Source organism: Passer montanus, unplaced genomic scaffold (genome assembly GCF_014805655.1).
Source record: "Passer montanus isolate IOZ18808 unplaced genomic scaffold, ASM1480565v1 scaffold7, whole genome shotgun sequence".
NCBI classification, from domain to species: Eukaryota; Metazoa; Chordata; class Aves; order Passeriformes; family Passeridae; genus Passer; species Passer montanus.
Window position 1 is genome coordinate 2157159 of NW_024372147.1, and position 19553 is coordinate 2176711.

The 19553-nt window shown below is 36.8% G+C and overlaps 1 protein-coding gene across 4 annotated transcripts in view; it reads right to left on the reverse strand.

Annotated features, from left to right (window-relative positions):
- The window catches only part of DAPK1 (death associated protein kinase 1), an 87269-nt gene that overhangs the window by 15466 nt on the left and 52250 nt on the right, over nt 1–19553 (reverse strand). For all 4 annotated transcript variants that reach the window (XM_039729949.1, XM_039729951.1, XM_039729947.1 and 1 more), the window contains 15 exons: nt 18915–19053; nt 16923–17052; nt 16590–16638; nt 16422–16448; nt 15845–15997; nt 15658–15703; nt 13851–13940; nt 13356–13448; nt 11633–11752; nt 10467–10565; nt 9533–9631; nt 8279–8377; nt 6674–6871; nt 5498–5695; nt 2476–2574 (listed from right to left, as the gene is read on the reverse strand). In XM_039729949.1, the coding sequence (XP_039585883.1) occupies nt 2476–2574; nt 5498–5695; nt 6674–6871; nt 8279–8377; nt 9533–9631; nt 10467–10565; nt 11633–11752; nt 13356–13448; nt 13851–13940; nt 15658–15703; nt 15845–15997; nt 16422–16448; nt 16590–16638; nt 16923–17052; nt 18915–19053 (1639 nt within the window). The remainder of the gene's footprint in view (nt 1–2475; nt 2575–5497; nt 5696–6673; nt 6872–8278; nt 8378–9532; nt 9632–10466; nt 10566–11632; nt 11753–13355; nt 13449–13850; nt 13941–15657; nt 15704–15844; nt 15998–16421; nt 16449–16589; nt 16639–16922; nt 17053–18914; nt 19054–19553) is intronic.

Genomic DNA, 19553 nt, shown 5'->3' on the forward strand with positions numbered 1-19553 from the left:
ATGGAAAAAGACTGACAGTGGAATATCAGCCACTGGAGGATTGCAGAAAGCAAGGATTCTTGTAAGGGATGCAGTTTAAATTGCATCAACAAGTTTAAAAAGAAGAGAAAAGCTGACTTCAGTATTCTGATTTTGCCATTTAGTTATCTATAATCACAGATCAGCAGTTTAATAGTAAAAAGGCTAAAACAAAAAATTGCCCACTATTTTGACTCTTACAGATATCTTATGCTATTCTATTGTTTTAAATTTTGGTAAGAGGTAATTTAGGAGTACTTTGTTTATTTCAGTATTTCAGATAACAGAATTAGAAAATACATCCACAAGCAAAATAGCAAGTTATTTTCCTATTCAAGCTTTCCTGGAAAGTACAGAGTATCTACATACTGGTATATATGCAATAGGTAAGGAAAACTGACATATAAAAAGGGCTTGGTTTCAGGATCCATGAAAGTGTATTTTGCACCTACAGGTAAATTTCATTACAATTACTGACTGGCTCCCTATATTGCAAATCAGACAGCCTGAAAGAGCTGATGCTGAGTTCAACTGGCATTTGCAAGCATCTGCATCCAAAATTTTTAATCACTCTGACAATTTTAAACTTGGTTTAGAAAATTCCATGAGGACAATACAACAACACAGTGCCAGTAAACATGTGAACACAACAGATATTTTGGGGCAATTTTTAAACATTTTAAATTACTGTATGCCCCAGGAGGGGAAGGTTTTCTAGGGTCACTTAACAACATCCAAGCAATCAAATTAAAAACAGAGTAGTTCCAAAATGGGCTTTAACCCAGAAAGAAGGCAAGGAATTCATAATACAGCCCAGTTACCTAATGGTGTTGGAAAAGTTAGTGCCTCAGGAATTGCATACTGACAGAAAAAAAGGGCCATTAATTCTACCACACTGGCTCAGAAAGAGCTGTTAATAAACTTTCCAGAACATTTTAACATCCTTCTAGCAAACCAATGCAAAACTGAAATATTAAAATCACAACATGCAAGTTCCTTTGGTCCTCTCCTCCTTTTTCCTTCTCTCTGCCACCACACTGCTGGAATAATGGATGGTTACGTATATTCAACATACTGCTTCTGCTAGATTTAGTATCAGCACTATTTATTTTGTTAGGTCCTTCAAACTGACCTAAACTGAAGAGACAAAATGTACGTTTATCTTGGAAGGACAGTGTCCACACAGTCAATTATACCAACACAGCTGTCATGACATGAGTGAAGTGCAACAGCTCAAGAATTCCCCCATCATCCTTTTATTTTATCTCAACTCTATGTAGTAGTACAAATACATATACACAATGGGAGCTGACAAACAAACAAAAAAGACAAAAACAGCCGACAAAGGAAATCTGTAGATCTTCCCACCAAGTCCACTGTATGGACATTTCACTATTATTAATAGGGGACATGGCAATATAGAATCCAATAGTTATTAAAAAGTAATTATTATGTCCTAAATTTGTTTAAGCCACAATTGCAAGTTTATTTGCATTCTCCTCCTACATAGGATCTGTGCTTAAAATAAAAAACTGCAATGCTAAATCTAGAGGAAAAAACCACAAAAAATAGTATTTTCTACCAAATAGGTAAAGCAAACTATATAGAAGTTTTCTTTTTTCCCCCTCCATTTCAGCCATTTCAGGAAAAATTTGTTAGGAAAAGAACTCTGAAAAATGTGGACTTAACCAAAATCTATGGCAATATGTCTTCCTCATACAGAGCAGTAGTTATTTCTAAGCAGAATACACTGGTTACAGTTAGTAGCAATGTAAAATGATCCGCTGCGTCTGAGTACAAAACATGGCTAGTTTGTTCTAAACACACGTAATGGTGTGCATGATGTCTATTATTTATCGTGCATATGACAAAGGACACTTCATTCCTGCTGTGGGTATGTCATTAGGAGGATGTTTCTCACCTTACTGAGAATCAAAATGCCTTCAGTGCCACTGACTGGAAGCAGTGTGCTGGCTGATCTGACATGAATGATTTCATTTACAAGGATACTCTCATGCTAGTTCACTCATTCATGCAACTACACATCTCCCACCATAAAACTAGAACTTTTATGCAACCCCTTTAAAGCAAGAAAAGTATTTAAGATACATACAGTGCGTTTGTATGTTTCTCAAATGAAACATACATGAAATGGTGTACATCTTAATGAAGTGACTCAGAACTCATAGAAACACAATGATACAAGTAATTATTAGATGCAGAAATTATTAGGGATAGACAAAGTGGTAGCTGTACTGTACCATAATCAGTTCCAAATTCAGTTGCAAGAAGGGAACAAGTAGACAAGAGAGATAGAACAAATTCCACTCAGGTTGTATAGCATACAACAGGCCTTTTTTTTCACATTTCAAAATGTGATGTCCTTTTCCTTCACCTGTCTATGAGTTCTCTTTCAACAATCATGCATAAAGAAGAACAGTATCTCTCAATACTTACAGAGGTTAATGCTTCTACATTGGCACCAGTCAGGCAAAGGAACCGGACAACATCAAGAATGCCGTTGTTTGCTGCCAGGTGTAAAGGTGTTCTTCCATACTAACATGAGGAAAGAAGTGTCACTACATTAGTCAAAGAACTTCACTTCAAATGTTATGACTAATAATCAGGCATATTATACAATTATACATCCTGACACACAGGATGGGTTTTGCAAAAACTGCTGGAAAAAGTACTTTTGATTGCAGCTTAAGCACAACTGCCAGAAGTGCAATTAAAAACAAAGGCTGGATGACTATTTTAAAAATGGGGAAACAATTTTCTAGCTAAATCCCTTGTAACTGTGGAGGACTTTAGAGGGGTTTTTGGCTATATTTGATAATGTCTTTTAATTCCAGAAAATTTAATTGCCTTTGTACTTAATTAAATATGAACCACTTAAACAACACTAATTCCATAACCTTTAGAACTTTGGGTTGCACTTCAACCCAAGTACTACTGAAGATTAAGTATCTCCCCCTTTCACCCAAAGAAATAAAAGGAATGAATGAAAGAAGTCACCATGAAATAATTTTTTTTTCAATGAAGAGGGAAAGTGCTGTAAAGTATTGCTTATCCAATTTTTCTTTTCTCAATGCATCTTTTCACTGACAACAGGTCCTCATGACACCCACTTCTGGTTTTGCACATTCAGATCTACTGTTACAAAAACTACCATTTATTCTCTGCTGGTAGCCTATTATTACTTCACATTTTTATGCTTTCAATACTGTTCTTTCTCTCTACAATCAGAAACAAACTCATAACATTTATTGAAAGAAGTATTTGAGAGGAAAGCCAGCTTTCTGACAACTGAAATTTGAAAAGATGCTCAGGTTCTTCCAGACCCTTCACCTCAACTCAAGTAGAATCCTGCTTGTATTACAAACAGTGAGTCCTGTGAGACCAGGGCAGTGATTGTCCCGCTGTGCTCGGCACTGGTCAGGCCACACCTCAAATCCTGTGCTCAGTTTTGGGCTCCTCATGACCAGACGGACATTGAGGGTGCTGGGCCATGGTCGGAAAAAGGGAATGAAGCTGGTGAAAGTCTGGAGCACAAGTCTTGTCAGGAGCTGCTGATGTAGATTGCATTGTTTAGCCTTGAGAAAAGGATGTTGGAGGGAGGCCTTGTCACTCTCTACAACAGCCTAAAAGCAGGGTGTAGTGAAGTGGGTGTTGGTTTTCCTGTGCCATGAAACAAGAGACAGGACTACAGGAAATGGCCTCAAGTTGTGCCAGAGATTTAGACTGGCTATGAGGAAAAATGTCTTCACTATAGGGGCTGTCAAGCACTGAAATGGGCTGCTCTGGGAAGTGGTGGAGTCACCATTCCTGGAGGTATTTAAGTAATATAGATGTGGGACTTAGGGGCATAACTTAGTGGTCAGGTTGGCAGTGCTGAGTTGATGGTTAGACTCTGATATTACAGTTATTTTTCAGCCTAAATGCTTCTGTGATTCTATGATTCTAAATGCATGTGATGTTCTGCTATACTGAATCTTTAAAAGAAGCAAACAGCGCCTTCAATCAGTATTACATACACGTGGGACAAAGCCAGATGTTTGGATCAAGGACAGAAGTTCATTTTGTTAATGCTCTGTTAATACAGAGTTTGCTCCTGAAGAGGAGAAGTAGAAATTAATATCCTCTATTTAATAATACTCAAACTCCCCATTTCAAATAAAGGGTACTTTAAAAATCTCTGCAGAAGACATTACTCTTAAAAGAATAACAGCAAAAGAATAACTACAATCACAGCTTCTGTAGCCATGATCCCACAGCCACTGGACATTTGAAGGCTAATTATTTTTTTCACAGCATGCCAGGGGTGATCCCAGCTCAGCAACCTCCATTAGCAAACAGGACAACAGCCTCATGATCTATTAACTCGACTTCTCTAAAATGTGGTCTTATCTGTGGATCTGGATTTAATTGCCTAGTCAATCAGATTTGAGCTGAGAAGAGGACTGGGGAGCACATTGTTTTAACTTTTTTCATTAGATAGGTGATGATTTTAATTGTTGAAACCAAAAGTGATTGCATGGACAACCATCGAAAAACCCAATAATTTTCTCTGGCTATTAGCTGGCCAATACAATGTAAATGCTTCGATAATAAATAGAAGTGTTAACTATGAAAAAACAAGAAGCTAAAATACCTGAATCAAAAAAATTGCAGATGGCAACATAAAGATTCCTATTAGTAACTTTAAAACTTTGCAGCACATATAAAATTTAAATAGGGCACAGAAAGACATTCAGAACTCAATATCAAGCCATAAGCACCACAGCCTGTCACCAGAGCTCAGTGGCTGACCTTGACCTATTCAAACAATATGAAATTTCCTGAAACAGCTCACTTTTCCCTTAAAGACGCCCCAGGATAAAAGACATAATATAAACCTGTAAAGCGTTATGTTTAGTTAGCCCATACACTGCAGCATGAACACAACAGAAGCAACATAAAAGGCACTAGTGTCTGGAAATTAAGGGGCAGATAATGAAATATTCTTTTTGAAACCAACTACAGATTGTTTGCATTTTTAGCTGGCATTAATCTACCAATAACCATTGCAATCACCATATTTAGACTTACAACATTGTAGCAGAAAACATATCAGCCTTCAATTCTGTGTATAACTTAATGTTACATATGAAATCACAGACAGCTGCAATGCATTTTGTCTGTTCTTCTGCACCTAGATATAATCTCCATAATGCAAAGCTAAATGGCTAGAGAAGAAGGTTGGCAAAACAATGATAATTCACCTGAGCTTTTTCTTTATGGGTATTTAATGATCTATTAAACTGAAACGAACTTTGGTAAATTTGTGAGTTGAGTCATTTAATACTTTGCATTTGGCAACTTTCAGAGACAGAAAAATCAAGGAAAAGACTTTTTCATATCAGAGAACTTGAAAAGGTCACCTAATACAATAGGTGAGCTAATAAACAATGTAGTTCAGTGTCCATATTCCATTTACCTTATTAGTGATATCCAAACTACAACTTGCTTCACAGAGTGCCATCACAATAGGCACATTCCCATCTTTGCAGGCCACATGTAAGGGAGTGTTGCCATGTCTGTCTTGGAAATCTACAAAACATCCTTGACTGATGAGAGTTTTAACTACTTCTATTTGACATCTTCTTACAGCAAGATGGAGGGCTATATGACCATCCTGAAATAGAGACAGCTTATAAGTGAGATCAAATAGTATTAAAAATCAAAACATTTAGTAAAGTCACAACCATCTCAAGTAACAGGGTGCATCTCCTTGCCTCAAGAATCACCTTTTAATTTGAAGGTGTAGGCAGGGAGATGCACCATATCTGTCTGAATAAATAAGCCATGAGATGAAAGCACATTTCTGTTAGGCCACTGGTCTTTGCAGTGGAGCAGATGAAACACAAATGCACATTCTCTTCTAGCAACTTTCCTCGGAGGGAGGAGAGTGATCAACAGTAACAACCAGCTGAATATTGTAAACTCTAGTGTTTACTAGACAGAAGTTAGTGATGCAAAAGTCATACAATCTGCCTTCTGATCAGTAACTTTAAAGACAGAGCTTTCTCTCTGTGGAAGAACTTAAAGAGGTAATGTAACCTGAAAAAAGAATTTAGTTCTTTTAGAAGTGAAAACTTTCTTCTGAACTTATTTTAATAACTACTTAACATTACTAATAAAGGTAGCTAAAAGGCCAGCCATACAAGAATACAAGCAATTAAATTCCAAATTTATTTATTTGGATTATATAATGAAAGACAAAAATTGATTCTGAAACAAATACAGTCATATTTTAAAATAATTCTTATTGGAAATGGCTATGATTTATCCAACCTATAGTAATCAAAGGCAAACAGCAAATCCATCTTTTTCTCTGAGGTTAACAGTTTGTTATCAATTACAGAACCTAATGTTCTTGCAATTTTTCAAAGAGTGTTACTCATGAGGTGATAAATGATAAGGAGATGATAGATCAGCAAAAACCCAATAATGGAATAATAATGATCAATGGACAACCATAAAGACCACTTCAGCCATCAACAGGCCCTGTGTGAACTGCTGTGAAAATTCATGTTGTGGAAACAATGCTGACTTGCAGCACTCAGATGAAACAATTGAGAGACACACCCTGTGGTCTCCAGACACAACTAACCTTGTCTGTTGCGTGAAGGTCAGCTCTGTGTTCTGCCAAGCATTCCACAATATCATGGTAACCCCTAGCAGATGCTGTCAGGAGCGGGGTCTCCCCTTCTTTGTTTTTCATGTTCACATTGCAACCTGCTTCACAGAGTGCTTTGGCAACAGAGTAGTAGCCATGCCAAGCAGCACAGTGCAGTGGGGTTTCTTCTTCCTATCAACATCAAAAATCAAAAAACAGTACTGAACCAAACTTCAGGAAGAACAACTTCCCAGCTTAAAAATACAAAAAGATGGTATGAAAAGGAAAAGACAGTCTACTAAGTAAGTCCTATAAAAAGATGTTGTAATTTCTAACTCTGACATTCTAAAACCAAGAACAACTTCAGCTGACATACAAATGATCATGGTACCTTGTATGTCAGCAATACTACTTTAAATCTATCTTTGCTCCTGAGGCTGTCTTGGTTCTCTCACTTGAAAACAGACCGTTGTTCTCAAACAACTTCTACATCCTGTGTGCTGTGACTAATCCAGCATCCAAAACAGATCAATCACCACGAAGATGCAAATCCCACTAGACCTGCAGTTTGAGGCAGATCACTCTGCTTACCATGCTGAGAAAGCACATCCCAGTGTTCTAGGAGCAAAGATACTTAAAAACCCAAGTCCTTTAAAGACACATCACAACATGCCTTTGAAACTGTCTGCATTTGGAGTTCAATTCTGACTGAAGTACTAATTTGCTTTTTGCTTGAACCCAGGAAACTTCAAAATATTCAACTTCAATTCATTGTACGTCAGAGCAGTTACATGGAACACCTGTTTAATGGAACACCATTAAAAACCTCAAATGTTTCACAAAAATATATTGAAAGCAGCATACTGAAAAAGCAGGGAGAATTAAATCCCACTAAAAGCTCTATCAAATTCTAAGAAATGGGTTAGCCTTTCTGTACCAGGCAAATATCAAAAAATAGACAATTGAGGCTGATAATAGCAGAAGACTTGGACTGTATTCAAGGTTTCTGTAAAAATCTGAGTGTGAAGAAACAGACAAAGAGCATGTCCTGTCCTCCCTCAGCCTAGGGCTCCTTAAACAATGAAAAGGAAGTCCTAGAGGATGCAGCACTTGGGGAGGCTTGCGGAATTCACACACACAGAGTCAAATCTGGGTCAAATGGATTTTTTTTTCTATTATGCCTTTTCTTCTTTGTTTTCTTGCAAGAGTTCAGACCTCTAGAGAAACCTTCCCCTCATTTTCAAAAATGGGTCCTTGACACTGCAGAAAAATCCTATGACTGCTAAAACAAAGCAGAACTCAAGGCAAAAATTAATAAAAAATATTTAGCTGAACTCAAGGAGTACACACCATCACCCACATCTTCACAGAGTTGTTTCTCCATGAAGCTGTCATTTTTGAGAGAACCTGTGTTTCACAGCACTGGTTGGTTCTCTCAGTTTTTCACATAATCTTTATCTATTTATTAAGAGCTACCAAAACCTCCATCATTCTGGTTTGCAAACATGCTAGAGGCTAAAAGTGAGACTTGAAATTTTGCCCACTTATATAAAGCCTTATTTGTTGAAAAAAAAAATGCAGACAGAGTTCATGACTCACCTTGTCTTGAAAGTTTGGATTGGATCCAATGCTACAGAGAAACTGAACCACATCCACATGCCCATACCGAGCTGCCACGTGGAGAGCGGTCTCCCCGGACTGCAATTACAGGAGAACATGCCAGTGTGATTTCCAGTGTCACACCATGACATACACTGCCTGTACACCCCCTGAATCCTGCACGGGGTACTCCTCCCTCTCTGCTGCTGATGGAGCCACACAGCTCCATCAGCAGAGCCTCCTAGCTGGTTGTACGTGACAGACACACCACCACCTGTCAGGTAAGCTACTTCTTCAAAGGCTTTCTTTTTCCAGAACTTATTTTTCCACTTTATTTGTTCCAGATCACAGCCACGATGGGATTTCTGAGCAATATGAGGAGGAAGCTGTGTGTACAATTGTGTTGAAACAGATGTCCCATTTCTACTCATAGTATTTCCATATGCTCCCCTGCCCTCTTTATTCAAAGGTAAGGGGCTGGTCTAACACGTTTGTATACCCTTGTGTGTTTTGGACACTATGTCTAACTATTTGCAACACTTTCTTTTTTGAAATTATACAAAACAGAAACAGTATTTTTATTAAGGGAGTAACCACTTTCCTAGTAGTATTATCAGGAGTCAAACAACGATTTTCCTAATGTACTTTGCCTTGCATTAGTTCCCTCAACAAAGCAAACTGTGTTTCACAAGTACAATTTCTTCTGTACTGGAGCTTTGGCTAGTATAAAATCATTGCTATGGTATAAAAATTTAACAGCAACTAGATACCAGGGCATATGTTGCTCAAATAACACTGCCAAAGACAAGGTAAGTGCTCATCAGCTATAAATTGTTAGGCTTCCTTATACTCAACTTAATAACAGTCAAATTTACTTGTCAGACAAAAGTGATTTTCAATCAAGAGGAATGAAAAACCAAATCACGATTTCACTCTGAGCTCCAATGAGAAATCAAGTCTTCAAGTGAAAATTAATTTAGGTTTGTACTTCCCCACCTACCCACCATGTACTCACCACATTTAACATGCACACTTGGCTAACATTTGTCAGAAAAATAATCAGTACATCCAGCTACTTTAAAGCTCTGTTATCACAGCCCTATATGTCAACTAGAAAACCACACTAAAAGAGCCAGTTAAATTCTTGGAATTACGGCACAGCTGAAAATAATTTCAACTGAAAGACCTCTCTCTTTGCTAAGATAAATTTATAGGAAAAGGCCCTCTGTGTAAAAAAAGGACTTATTTTCTTACCTTATCCTTAATATCCAAAGGACATTTATTATCATTGAGAAATTTCAGTGTTTCTACGTGTCCATGTCGAGAAGCCCAATAGATTGCATTAGATCCAGCCTGTCAAAAAAAAATTAATTTCAGATGTTATCAATCAAGTTAAAATCCTAATTCTAGATTTTCAGCTGAGGTACATGTGCAGTTAGGTGTACACAGACACACTGAAGAGCTATTCAAACTTATATGAACACATTCACTTTTAAAAAAATTTCCAATTGATTCAACAACACTACATACCAACTGTGACAACAAAAACCTCTCTATGCAAGGATGATTAACAGGATTACTAACTGTTTGCAAGGATAATCCTCTTCTCCCTTGTTAGGGAGTTCTTTTGAAAGAACAGCCATGAGATAAAAACCTTTCTTTTGCTTGCTTTACCATCTATTAGATAGAGAAGCAGACAGTTCTTCAAGCTTGCTTTAAATGAATTGTTACAGCGCACTGGGGAAAAAAGCTTATTGTACAGCATATCCTCCATCAAATACGAATTTTAGTTGCTATATTCCCCACGGCTAAAATATTAATTTATCATTTTATATTAAATAAAGTTCACCATTGTATTTTAGGGAAATCACTAATTTGAACTAATTGAGGTGGTTTTGTAAGCATGAGCTACATTATAAAATTAGTATCATTCAAATTATTTCAGCTAATAAAGTGATGAAAATCAGAGGATATGTATTAGTGACAAATGACATTGCTAAAAACTTGGTCTCATGTTTTTTGCTGTGGAAGACAGAAAACAGGATCTACAGCTCAGAGATTTTAATTTCCAATACCACTTGGTCTGAACTGCTTGTCTCCTGCTAACAGTACTAAAAAACTCTATAAAGTTTTCAACTAAAAAACATGTAAGTTTTCAACTTATAAAGTTGAAAAGCAGAACCCCAACCTTATCTTGAACATCAATACGAGATCCACGCTTTAAAAGCAACTGAAGCATCTGAATGTTTCCACAGCCAGCAGCAATCAGTAGTGGAGGTGTTCCATGCTAACAATGAAATACAAGCAAGAATGATATAATTAATTACTGAAGGATTAAGGAAACAGCGGAATAGAAGGCATGCCTTGAATAGCATTTCAGATTTCTACTTTCAAATTAAGTCTACAGGAAATAGTGTATGGAAATAATTTATCCCTTTGTTCAAAAAACTTTATTGCACAGCAATTCTTCATATTTTTGAGATTAATTAATGCTATATCACACAGTACACTTATGCTTTTAAAATTAGGAATATCAATGTTAAACTCTTATTATTAGCCTTGTTTGGCAAGAACATTCCCCTTTGCAATTTCTTTGCAGCTACCACACCACCTCAGACACAAACCATAGGCAATAATGGGTCTGTGCATTAAAACAAAAAAACACAGTAATTTCTTAAATGATTCAAGATCCATCACAGTAAAATACCATTTTACTTCTATGCTGCTCTTCATTAATATTTCTGAAAGTACTTTGTAATGAAGGTCACTATAACACACAAAAAAGTATGACCTTGTCTTGGACCATTTAAGAAATCACTGTATATTTTGTTTTAATGGGCAGTCCCATTTCATTTCCTAGATGTTGCTGAGGCACTGAAATACTGTAGTAGACAAGCAATTTCACTACTGAAAGTGAACACCACCATCCAACATGTTCACATAACCCACTTCTGCAGTTTGCAACTTCTGTTTCTAACAATGCTTTGCAAAGTCAGTTTTAGCAGTCTGGTTATTCTTGGGTATACTGCCATCTTCATTGGCCACAAGAAACAGCAACTGCCACCAAGAGTGAAGGCATATATTTGATACACCTCAGTTCCTGACCATAGATTTGAGTTATACTTTTGAAATGCCTGGGCAAAAAAAATTGGGCTCATTTGGGCTCCATTTTAATGTATCTTGAGAAGACTGAGCACAAAGCACATGAAAATTTATCCTAGAAAAAAGGCAGAACTTTTCCCCATTCCCTTGCTTTTTCATTTCAGGTGTTACATTTCTATTTTACAACCACACTGCTCTATTCAGCAGGGTGGTAGCTAGTCCCCCACACATCTCAAAGCAGACCCACACTACCTTGTTGGGTTGATTGACATCGTAATTTGTCAGAGATCCCAGAAGGTGCTGTAATCCGGGAACATTGTCATCATTGATGGCATGAATAATAGCTTTCATCACAAAAGAATCTTCCTCATCCTTGCAATTAAATGTGAAAGAAGAAAAATTGTTAGCTTTCAGAAAAAATCCGTATCTAAACAGCTGCCAAGACATAAAAAAATTTAAAACCTAAATTTTTAAAAATATTTTTCTGTAAAAGAGTGCTTCGGCTGCAAGTTATAATCTTTCATGAAGCCCATGGCTAGCATGTATACATGTTATTTGAAAACCCACACCAAAGCCTCCAACATGTTTTCTAGTAAAATATGCTTCCCTCCTCATCACACACAAACACGTTACTCACTGAGATTTCACACAGGTTTCTTTAATTAGGTGTGGGGTCTTTTTCCTCATAGGAAAAGTAGATGATAGATTTCAATAGAAGCAATACTTGCATAAAATGAAATTATTCCATGCATACATGTGATGATTAAAAAACCCAAGAGGTGCATGAATACCACCTGAAGTAACAGGTTTTGTGCCATCCACAAGAGAGGTGCTTTGGTCCAAGCTTTCATCTATTCAAATGGATCAGTTAAAAATCTAGAACCTAAGTAATTAGCCTAGATACCTCTGCAGGTGTAACTTTATTTTTCTCCTCTGCACTAGAATTTCAAAGAGCTGAAATTCACAGAGCCCATTATTTTGATTGCTCTTACCTCCTCCCTCCTGAGGTTTCAGATTTTTTAGGACACTATCATTGGGCTATAATCCTTTCTGCTGGAACACAGGTGTGAAAAGCTGATCCAGTGTTAAAAGGCATACAGATAACTGGTGGGGGGGTGGTGGGTAGGAAAAGGAGAGCAAGAGGAGAACAAAGAGCACAGAAGCCAAAAGATAAGTGAAAAAGTGGAAACATGAGCATGGAGTTGCACAGGAGAGACATGGGGAAGACAGTGTGCATGAAAAGGGCTTTGCAGAATTTTTGAAGTTTGATCTTCTTAAAGCACAGAAAAGATGATATTCCCCAGCTCTAAACATATTAACATACATTCCTTGCTGATCACAGGGAATGTGTGAAGTGTGTATTAAAACTTGTAGAGTAAGTTAGGAAGAATGCTTTTGGATTTACAAGCATTTGTAACTGCAAAACATACAGTAATTCCTCCTAACTGCAACTCTAGTCATATCTAATACTAAAAACTGAATACTGGCCAACTCTAAAGTTTCCTCCTTAAATAACTGCTCGTTGTGACACTGCTGTCTAGCATTCATTGGATTTAAAATGGTCTCAATGATTTTGAAAATATTTGGTGAAAAAAAAAAGGAATATTATTTTAGTCTACAAAAGGATGATGTAAATGATGAGTAAAATTCCAATGACACTTTTTCACCATATAATTGCTATAGTACACAAAAATGCTCATGAATCAAGTTTCAAAACCAAGAAATTAATTTTTGACATGAGGTATCAGCCTCAACACCATAAGTTAAATATAAAGGTTTCAAGATGCAGAAGATCTTAGTTATCTTCTTAGAAGAAGTTATAGATAACTAGCCTTCGTAACCTGAAAATCTATTTCTTCCTACTTACGAGATTGGTTAATAATGCAAATTTTCAAGATACTACTATTTCTGTTAGTTAGAAACTGGCAAAGTTCACAGGCAATAAAACATTCTAAACATATAAGAACACACTTACCAGAGTATCATCACTTCTAGCGACACTCATACTACTTCTGGACAAGAAAGATCTTGATAATCTTTGGCACAAGGATATTAAGCGCACTGATTGCTTTATAAAAATAATAAGAAGAAAGCTATATGTAAAAAAATTAGAAAATTCTGATAGGATGCTATTGCACAGATTTAAAAAGACTTAGCAAAACAAACTGAAGATTGACTTCAACACCCCATCTGCTTTTTATATTGAATTTGAAACCTTAACTTTTGTTATTTATAATCCAGCAGAAGCACAAAGCAAACAATCCACACACAGGCATTTGTATACAGATCACTGACAAAGAGGTCTTCTCCCATACTGCCATATTCAAGCACTTAATGTATTCTCAGTGTCAGAAGAATGTGTTTCTTCTTCCTTCTTTTCCACTCTTAAATGTGCTGACCTTTCCCTGGAAGAGGCAATTCTACTGCATTTGTATGTCATCAACATTTGATGTGTTATTGAATTACTTACTTTCCATTTTCGTCGTGCTGCAAACTTCTTGAATTTCTCCATATTCACTGCAGAAGCTTTTCTACTGAGTGCTTGCTGAGTGTCTTTTGGCTGTGAGCAAAGGCAAAATAAACAAGTTCTAAAAAATTCCATAATTTCTGCATGTAAGTCTCTGTCCCTCAGTGATGATTTCCACTTGCATTATAATAGTACTCCAATCATACTGTAATAATGAAGTAATTGTAAGCACATAATTCTAACTTTCAGGGTCTAGTCTGGCATAGAGACGGAACTTCTTAAGAAAATGCTGTAGGGGAAATCCAGACCTAAGAATGCAATACTAAAATGTGCTTTTTTATTTTAAACAAAAAACCCCTTCAAACATCAGAACATTCAGCCTTGTCCTTCACCTCCCTCTCTGATAGAAGCATTTGATTTCCCAGATAAATCCTGTCTTCTGGGAAGATTTCCTGACTGATTTTAAATGCAGTCAATCTTTGTTACAGTCTCAGTGTAATCACCTGGACACTGCTGAAAAATTACTCCCTCCCCAAACAAAATAACATCCCACCTAGCAGCGCAGCAAGCTCTAAGCCCTCATCCTTTCAAATTTTTTGTGGGCTAATACTAAGCACCAATTACTAGTGGAGTACATCAAATTTTGCATTTTATGATCCCATTCTTGAAGTCATTTTTACAGATATATATATATATACACACACACACATATATACACATATATACACACACACACACACACACATATATATATAATAGAATAATGAAAAGGCTTGGGCTGGAAGGGAACTAGTTTCAACCTTCCCTGCCCATGGAAATGCAGGTAAAGATAGTGGTGGGAAAGGGGAAAAGCGGATATGACCAGTGGAGTGGGAATCAAATGTCTAGAAAGTTAAGTTATAAAGCAAAATAATAGGGTACAAAACAACCTGTCACTTTGCATGAGTGTGGAACTTAGTCCAAGAGAGACCAACTTGCACAATGCTTGCTTTAGTGGTTTAAAATAACATGTCAGTATGTTCCACACATTTCAACTATATCAGATTACCTCAGCAAAGTCAGCAAAGCATGGTCAAATTGGTAGTTTGGCACTAATGTGTAGAAATGCCTGTCCTCAGATGTTGTACTGTGAACTGGAGCAGCTGTGGCACAGATAAATATTCTGCTAACTGGTTCTCTGAGAATGGGATGAAATACTCACTATGCATCCCCACATCCTGGGAAATCAATAGTACTGAATGGGTTTACTACTCACAATCAGAATGTGATACGGAATTAAGACAATAAACTGCCAGGTAGTACTACACACGTTAAGAAGAATGATAGGTGCCATTTTCTCCCTCTCAACCTAGTAACTTCACAACAGCTCAATCCAAACCAAACACTGAAACAGTGAAGAAAGAAGTGGACCACCACATCAACTGCTCTCTTCAGGCTAAGGGGAAGGACAGAAGAGATATTACTAGTTTTTTTCCAGTCTAAATAAGGGCATTAGAAGAAGAAAAATTAGAGTGAATTGGACTGGATTCAGAGACTGCATGTTTGTCAGTGCCATGGTCTTTGAAGATTAGCTTCTCTGTCTGACCATGACTTGAATTCCTATAGGGGGCTACTTCCCTATTGCTAACTCACATAGAGCTTATATTAATGAGGCCCATATTCTGCATGTGTTAGCTTTCATACAGACATCTTTCCAAAACAGTAAATTACATTAAACAATTATGAAAATATTCCATGTTAAGGAACTTGAAAAGCATGAAATGCAGAACTGATTAAAAACAGGACAACAGAGAATGAACGGCATGCTAACCTTGATCCAAGGATGCAGCAAACTGTCTTGAATAGTCATTCTCTTCCTTTAAGAGAATAAGAGATAAAACTGTCTCAGATATTAATAAAATACATACTGGTTTATGTTTATTAAAATATCATCTCCAAATATCATGTAATTTTAAATACTAGAGATGTAAGTGCCACACAGAAGAAAAACAACTCACTTTGGATCTTTGACTAGAAGTCTTCGTATAAAGTCTTTAGCTAGGGCACTGGTATTACTGAAGAATTCTTCTTCAAATTCATAATTCACAGCAGACACATTTGCCAGTGTTTCCTGTTTGGTTTCTCCAAGAAATGGAGATGCACCACTTAGACTGCAAGGGAGACAGAACATTCCTCTCAGTATATGCTGTAACATTGCTGCTTCAGCCCTCTGAGATCAAATAACAGTAGAAACAGAACACTTCTCTTTTCCATTTTAAGGCTGCAAATCTACTTTCAAGAAGATGTGATGTAGCAGGGCAAAAACCTTTGCTGTAATTTCAAAGAATACTATTAAGATATAGCTGTAGGAAAGTCACCTACAGATTTGAAGACAGTTTCCCATGCTAGCTCAATGCTGATTAACAGCAATTCTTTCAATAATTATACTATTGCTTTTAAGATCATACCACTTGAATCATGATGTGTAATCAGAATGGTTTGATTTGTACAGACACCACCAACACCCCAGAGGATAGAATAAGAATTAAAAAACAACAGCATTTGCAAGAAACACCCATAGATTTTGGTACTTACAGAATATAAGTTATTACACCAATGCTCCTGGATTGAAGGAAAAACAAAGAAAAAAAGGACGAGGGAGAGGAGAGAAAAATAGATGGAAAGAGAGAGAGGAGAAAAAAAAAGGTTAGAACATAAGCATAATCATGAGAGATTTATTTCAAGTAAGATCCAATAACTTACCACATATCTGCTTCAAGACCAAGAGGCTCATAATTTACTATTTCAGGAGCTAAAGGAAAAAGCAGCAAGGTAAGTACCTAGTCAAAGAACAGGTATAAGTCTCACTCTGAGTCCATGTATGTCAGAGATAATCAGCTAAAATGCTGATAGATTAAAACACCTTAATGCAAGTCTAATTTGAAATCAAATGCTATAAATTGCTTATTTAAATTTCAAAATGTCACAAATTACACACAAATGTCATAGTCTGTAAATCAGCCAGGCCAAGATAAGCCACAAACACTGTTTCACAGACTGAAAAAGAATAGTTTGAAGAAACAACAGTTTTCTCACCAACAAACTCTGGCGTTCCGAAGATGTTTTTGAATTCATTTCCAAAGTCAATTTTGTGTGCTAAACCAAAGTCAATAATCTTGATTCGAGGCTTTGGTACATTCCTGTCCAACAACATTATGTTTTCAGGCTTTGAGAAGGAGGAAGAGGGAGAGAAAGAGAGATTACATATAGGTACAAACTGTGGACCAGTGTTCTTCACCACTGAACATTTATTTTTACCTCTGTTAGACACCTGAATTGTATTTTAGGCAGAAAAATCCTGCCTTTTCCTATTATGATCTAACATATGCTAAAAGTAACTACAGTAAATTAGGATTTTCTGTTGATGTTGAAGTGCTGTGATTTCCACAAGGCCAAGATTTTACATCTTGTAGATACCACAGTTGCAGTTTTCATGTGGACTGACCCTAAGTGAAACACACTGTCTCCCAGTAAAGATCACAGGCCCTGTGCTGCAGCCATTCCAGCACGTTGGGAGCTTGCAGAAAACAAAACCCTATAGAATAGTTACTGGGTTTGGTTTACATTAGTCCCTGAAACAGGTTTCTTCCACATCACATAAGCAATTAGGGAGGTGCATCTTGTTGCCTTTGAATCTTCCAGGAAAACTTCTGGAGTGGTCCAGCTCACAGATTTTAAGGCTCAACATACTTAAAGGAAAGGAAGAAGAGCAGGTTCTCCTGTCTTTTCTACCTTATTTTGAAATATGGACTTCACATTACTTTACACCAAAGATCTGCAAAGCCAGATCAAGGAAGACGAAATGCCAGGATTATCAGCAAAGGGGGCTGTTTCTACACTGCATCACTTTAATGAGCATACAGAACCAGCTACTTAGTCTCCATGTCCTGTTATGTCCATAAGCTGGAGTGCTCTGAAGAGGTCCTGTAGCTACATCCATCCTGTTCAGAGTGTTAAGGGCTTCTGGAGTCATTAAGGACAGCTCTTCATTGTCACCCTTCTTTTACCTTTTTTCCCAATCACAGGACCTGATATGTGCAAATGTAATTTTCTTTTAATTCCACCCTGCATTTCTATTGCATACTTTTATTGGTCTAGGCATTGCTGCCTACTTTAATGCACACATTTTTGGGTATCCAAGGATGACTTGTTCAATTACAAACACATTGGCAAAAATTCACATTTCACACTCTAAGAAATACATTCCTTTCTAGCTTTACAATTCTTTTCTCTTGCTGACTGTCATAAAAAGACCAAATATATTACTGAGGTGATGAGGATAAAACTGGGAAAGGTATGCTTACACTGAAATCCATTCCCTTCCCTTCCCTACCTCATATCCCCTTTCAGAACTACATTTCAATTGTAATGAAATAATCTTGCCTCCTTTTTCTCTTACAGACATAGCTGCCCCCTTCAGGAGACCAGGGAACGTTTAGTTGTGTACCTTTGAAAAATAAAATATGTGGGGGAAAATGTGATAAAATTGAAACATTGAAAAGCAGTTGCTGAGTTTAGATAAAAAAAGCTCTGCTTTTGTTATCAAAAGGATGCAATTAACAATTTTTCTGAAAACAAACAAAAAAGTCACAAAAAGAGAAAAAGACAGAAGTGGAAATATGCTGCCTGCTCCACAAAAAGCCTTGTACCTAACTCAGTGCAGTTTCAATTAAGTACCTAAAAAACCCCACTGTTGAAAAAGGCATCTAGGTCAGAATCTTTCACCCAGATCCCATTCACATTAAAAAAAAAAAAAAAATCAAGAGTCCTCATTTTTATTTCAGGTTTGTTTTCTCAGAATGGTTTAATTCTGTCAGAAGGTGCCATTTCCCCTGAAGAAACATTTTCCAGACAGGAACTATTTACAGTTCAGTAACTTCTTTCCAATGGCTGAGCTTTCCCCTGTCTACATAAGCTAGCAAAACAAAACTGTGGCCAAGATCTTCATGATGACTGATTTGTGGCTAGAATTACAAAAGACTTCAATGGATGTTGATTACAGTTTAACTTTTTATCTGTTCAACACACCTTAAGATCAAAGTGGGCAATTTGCAGAGAGTGGAGATACTGAACACCATTAAGTATCTGTTTGAGAAATTCTGTGGCTTCCTCCTCCGTGAGAGATTCTTTTTCAGCTAAGAAGTCGAAGAGCTCGCCACCTGCAACACTTGGAGAGCAGAAGCAGAGTTATTGACAAGCTTGCTTTAACCAGTGGGCTCCTTTTAGTATAGCTGTCCTCAAACCTTGAAAACCCATGAAAAGGATCCAGATGCTTTAAGTGTTTCAAATATCAGAAAAAAATGATGAAAATTATTTCATTCAATACCCAAAAGACTTAGTAACTCCCTCCCTTCCCCTGGAAAAAATACAGTAAAAAGAGTCTTACTTTCAGACAAAAAACAGTTTAGAAAACCCAAACAAACATAGTTAACAGTAGTTAAATTTAAATGAAGTAAAAGCCTCTGTATGCACACTTAAAAGAATATAATTAAATAGGAAGTAACAAGACTCAAAGCATACTGACACAATGGGACATGATATAGTCTAGAAAATAAAACATTAATTGGCTCATATCAGTAAAACACTAGATTTCTACACCCTCATTGAAAAACAGAAATTTTAAATCTTATTTTGAAATTATTGGCAGATGTCCTAGTATTCAGTTTC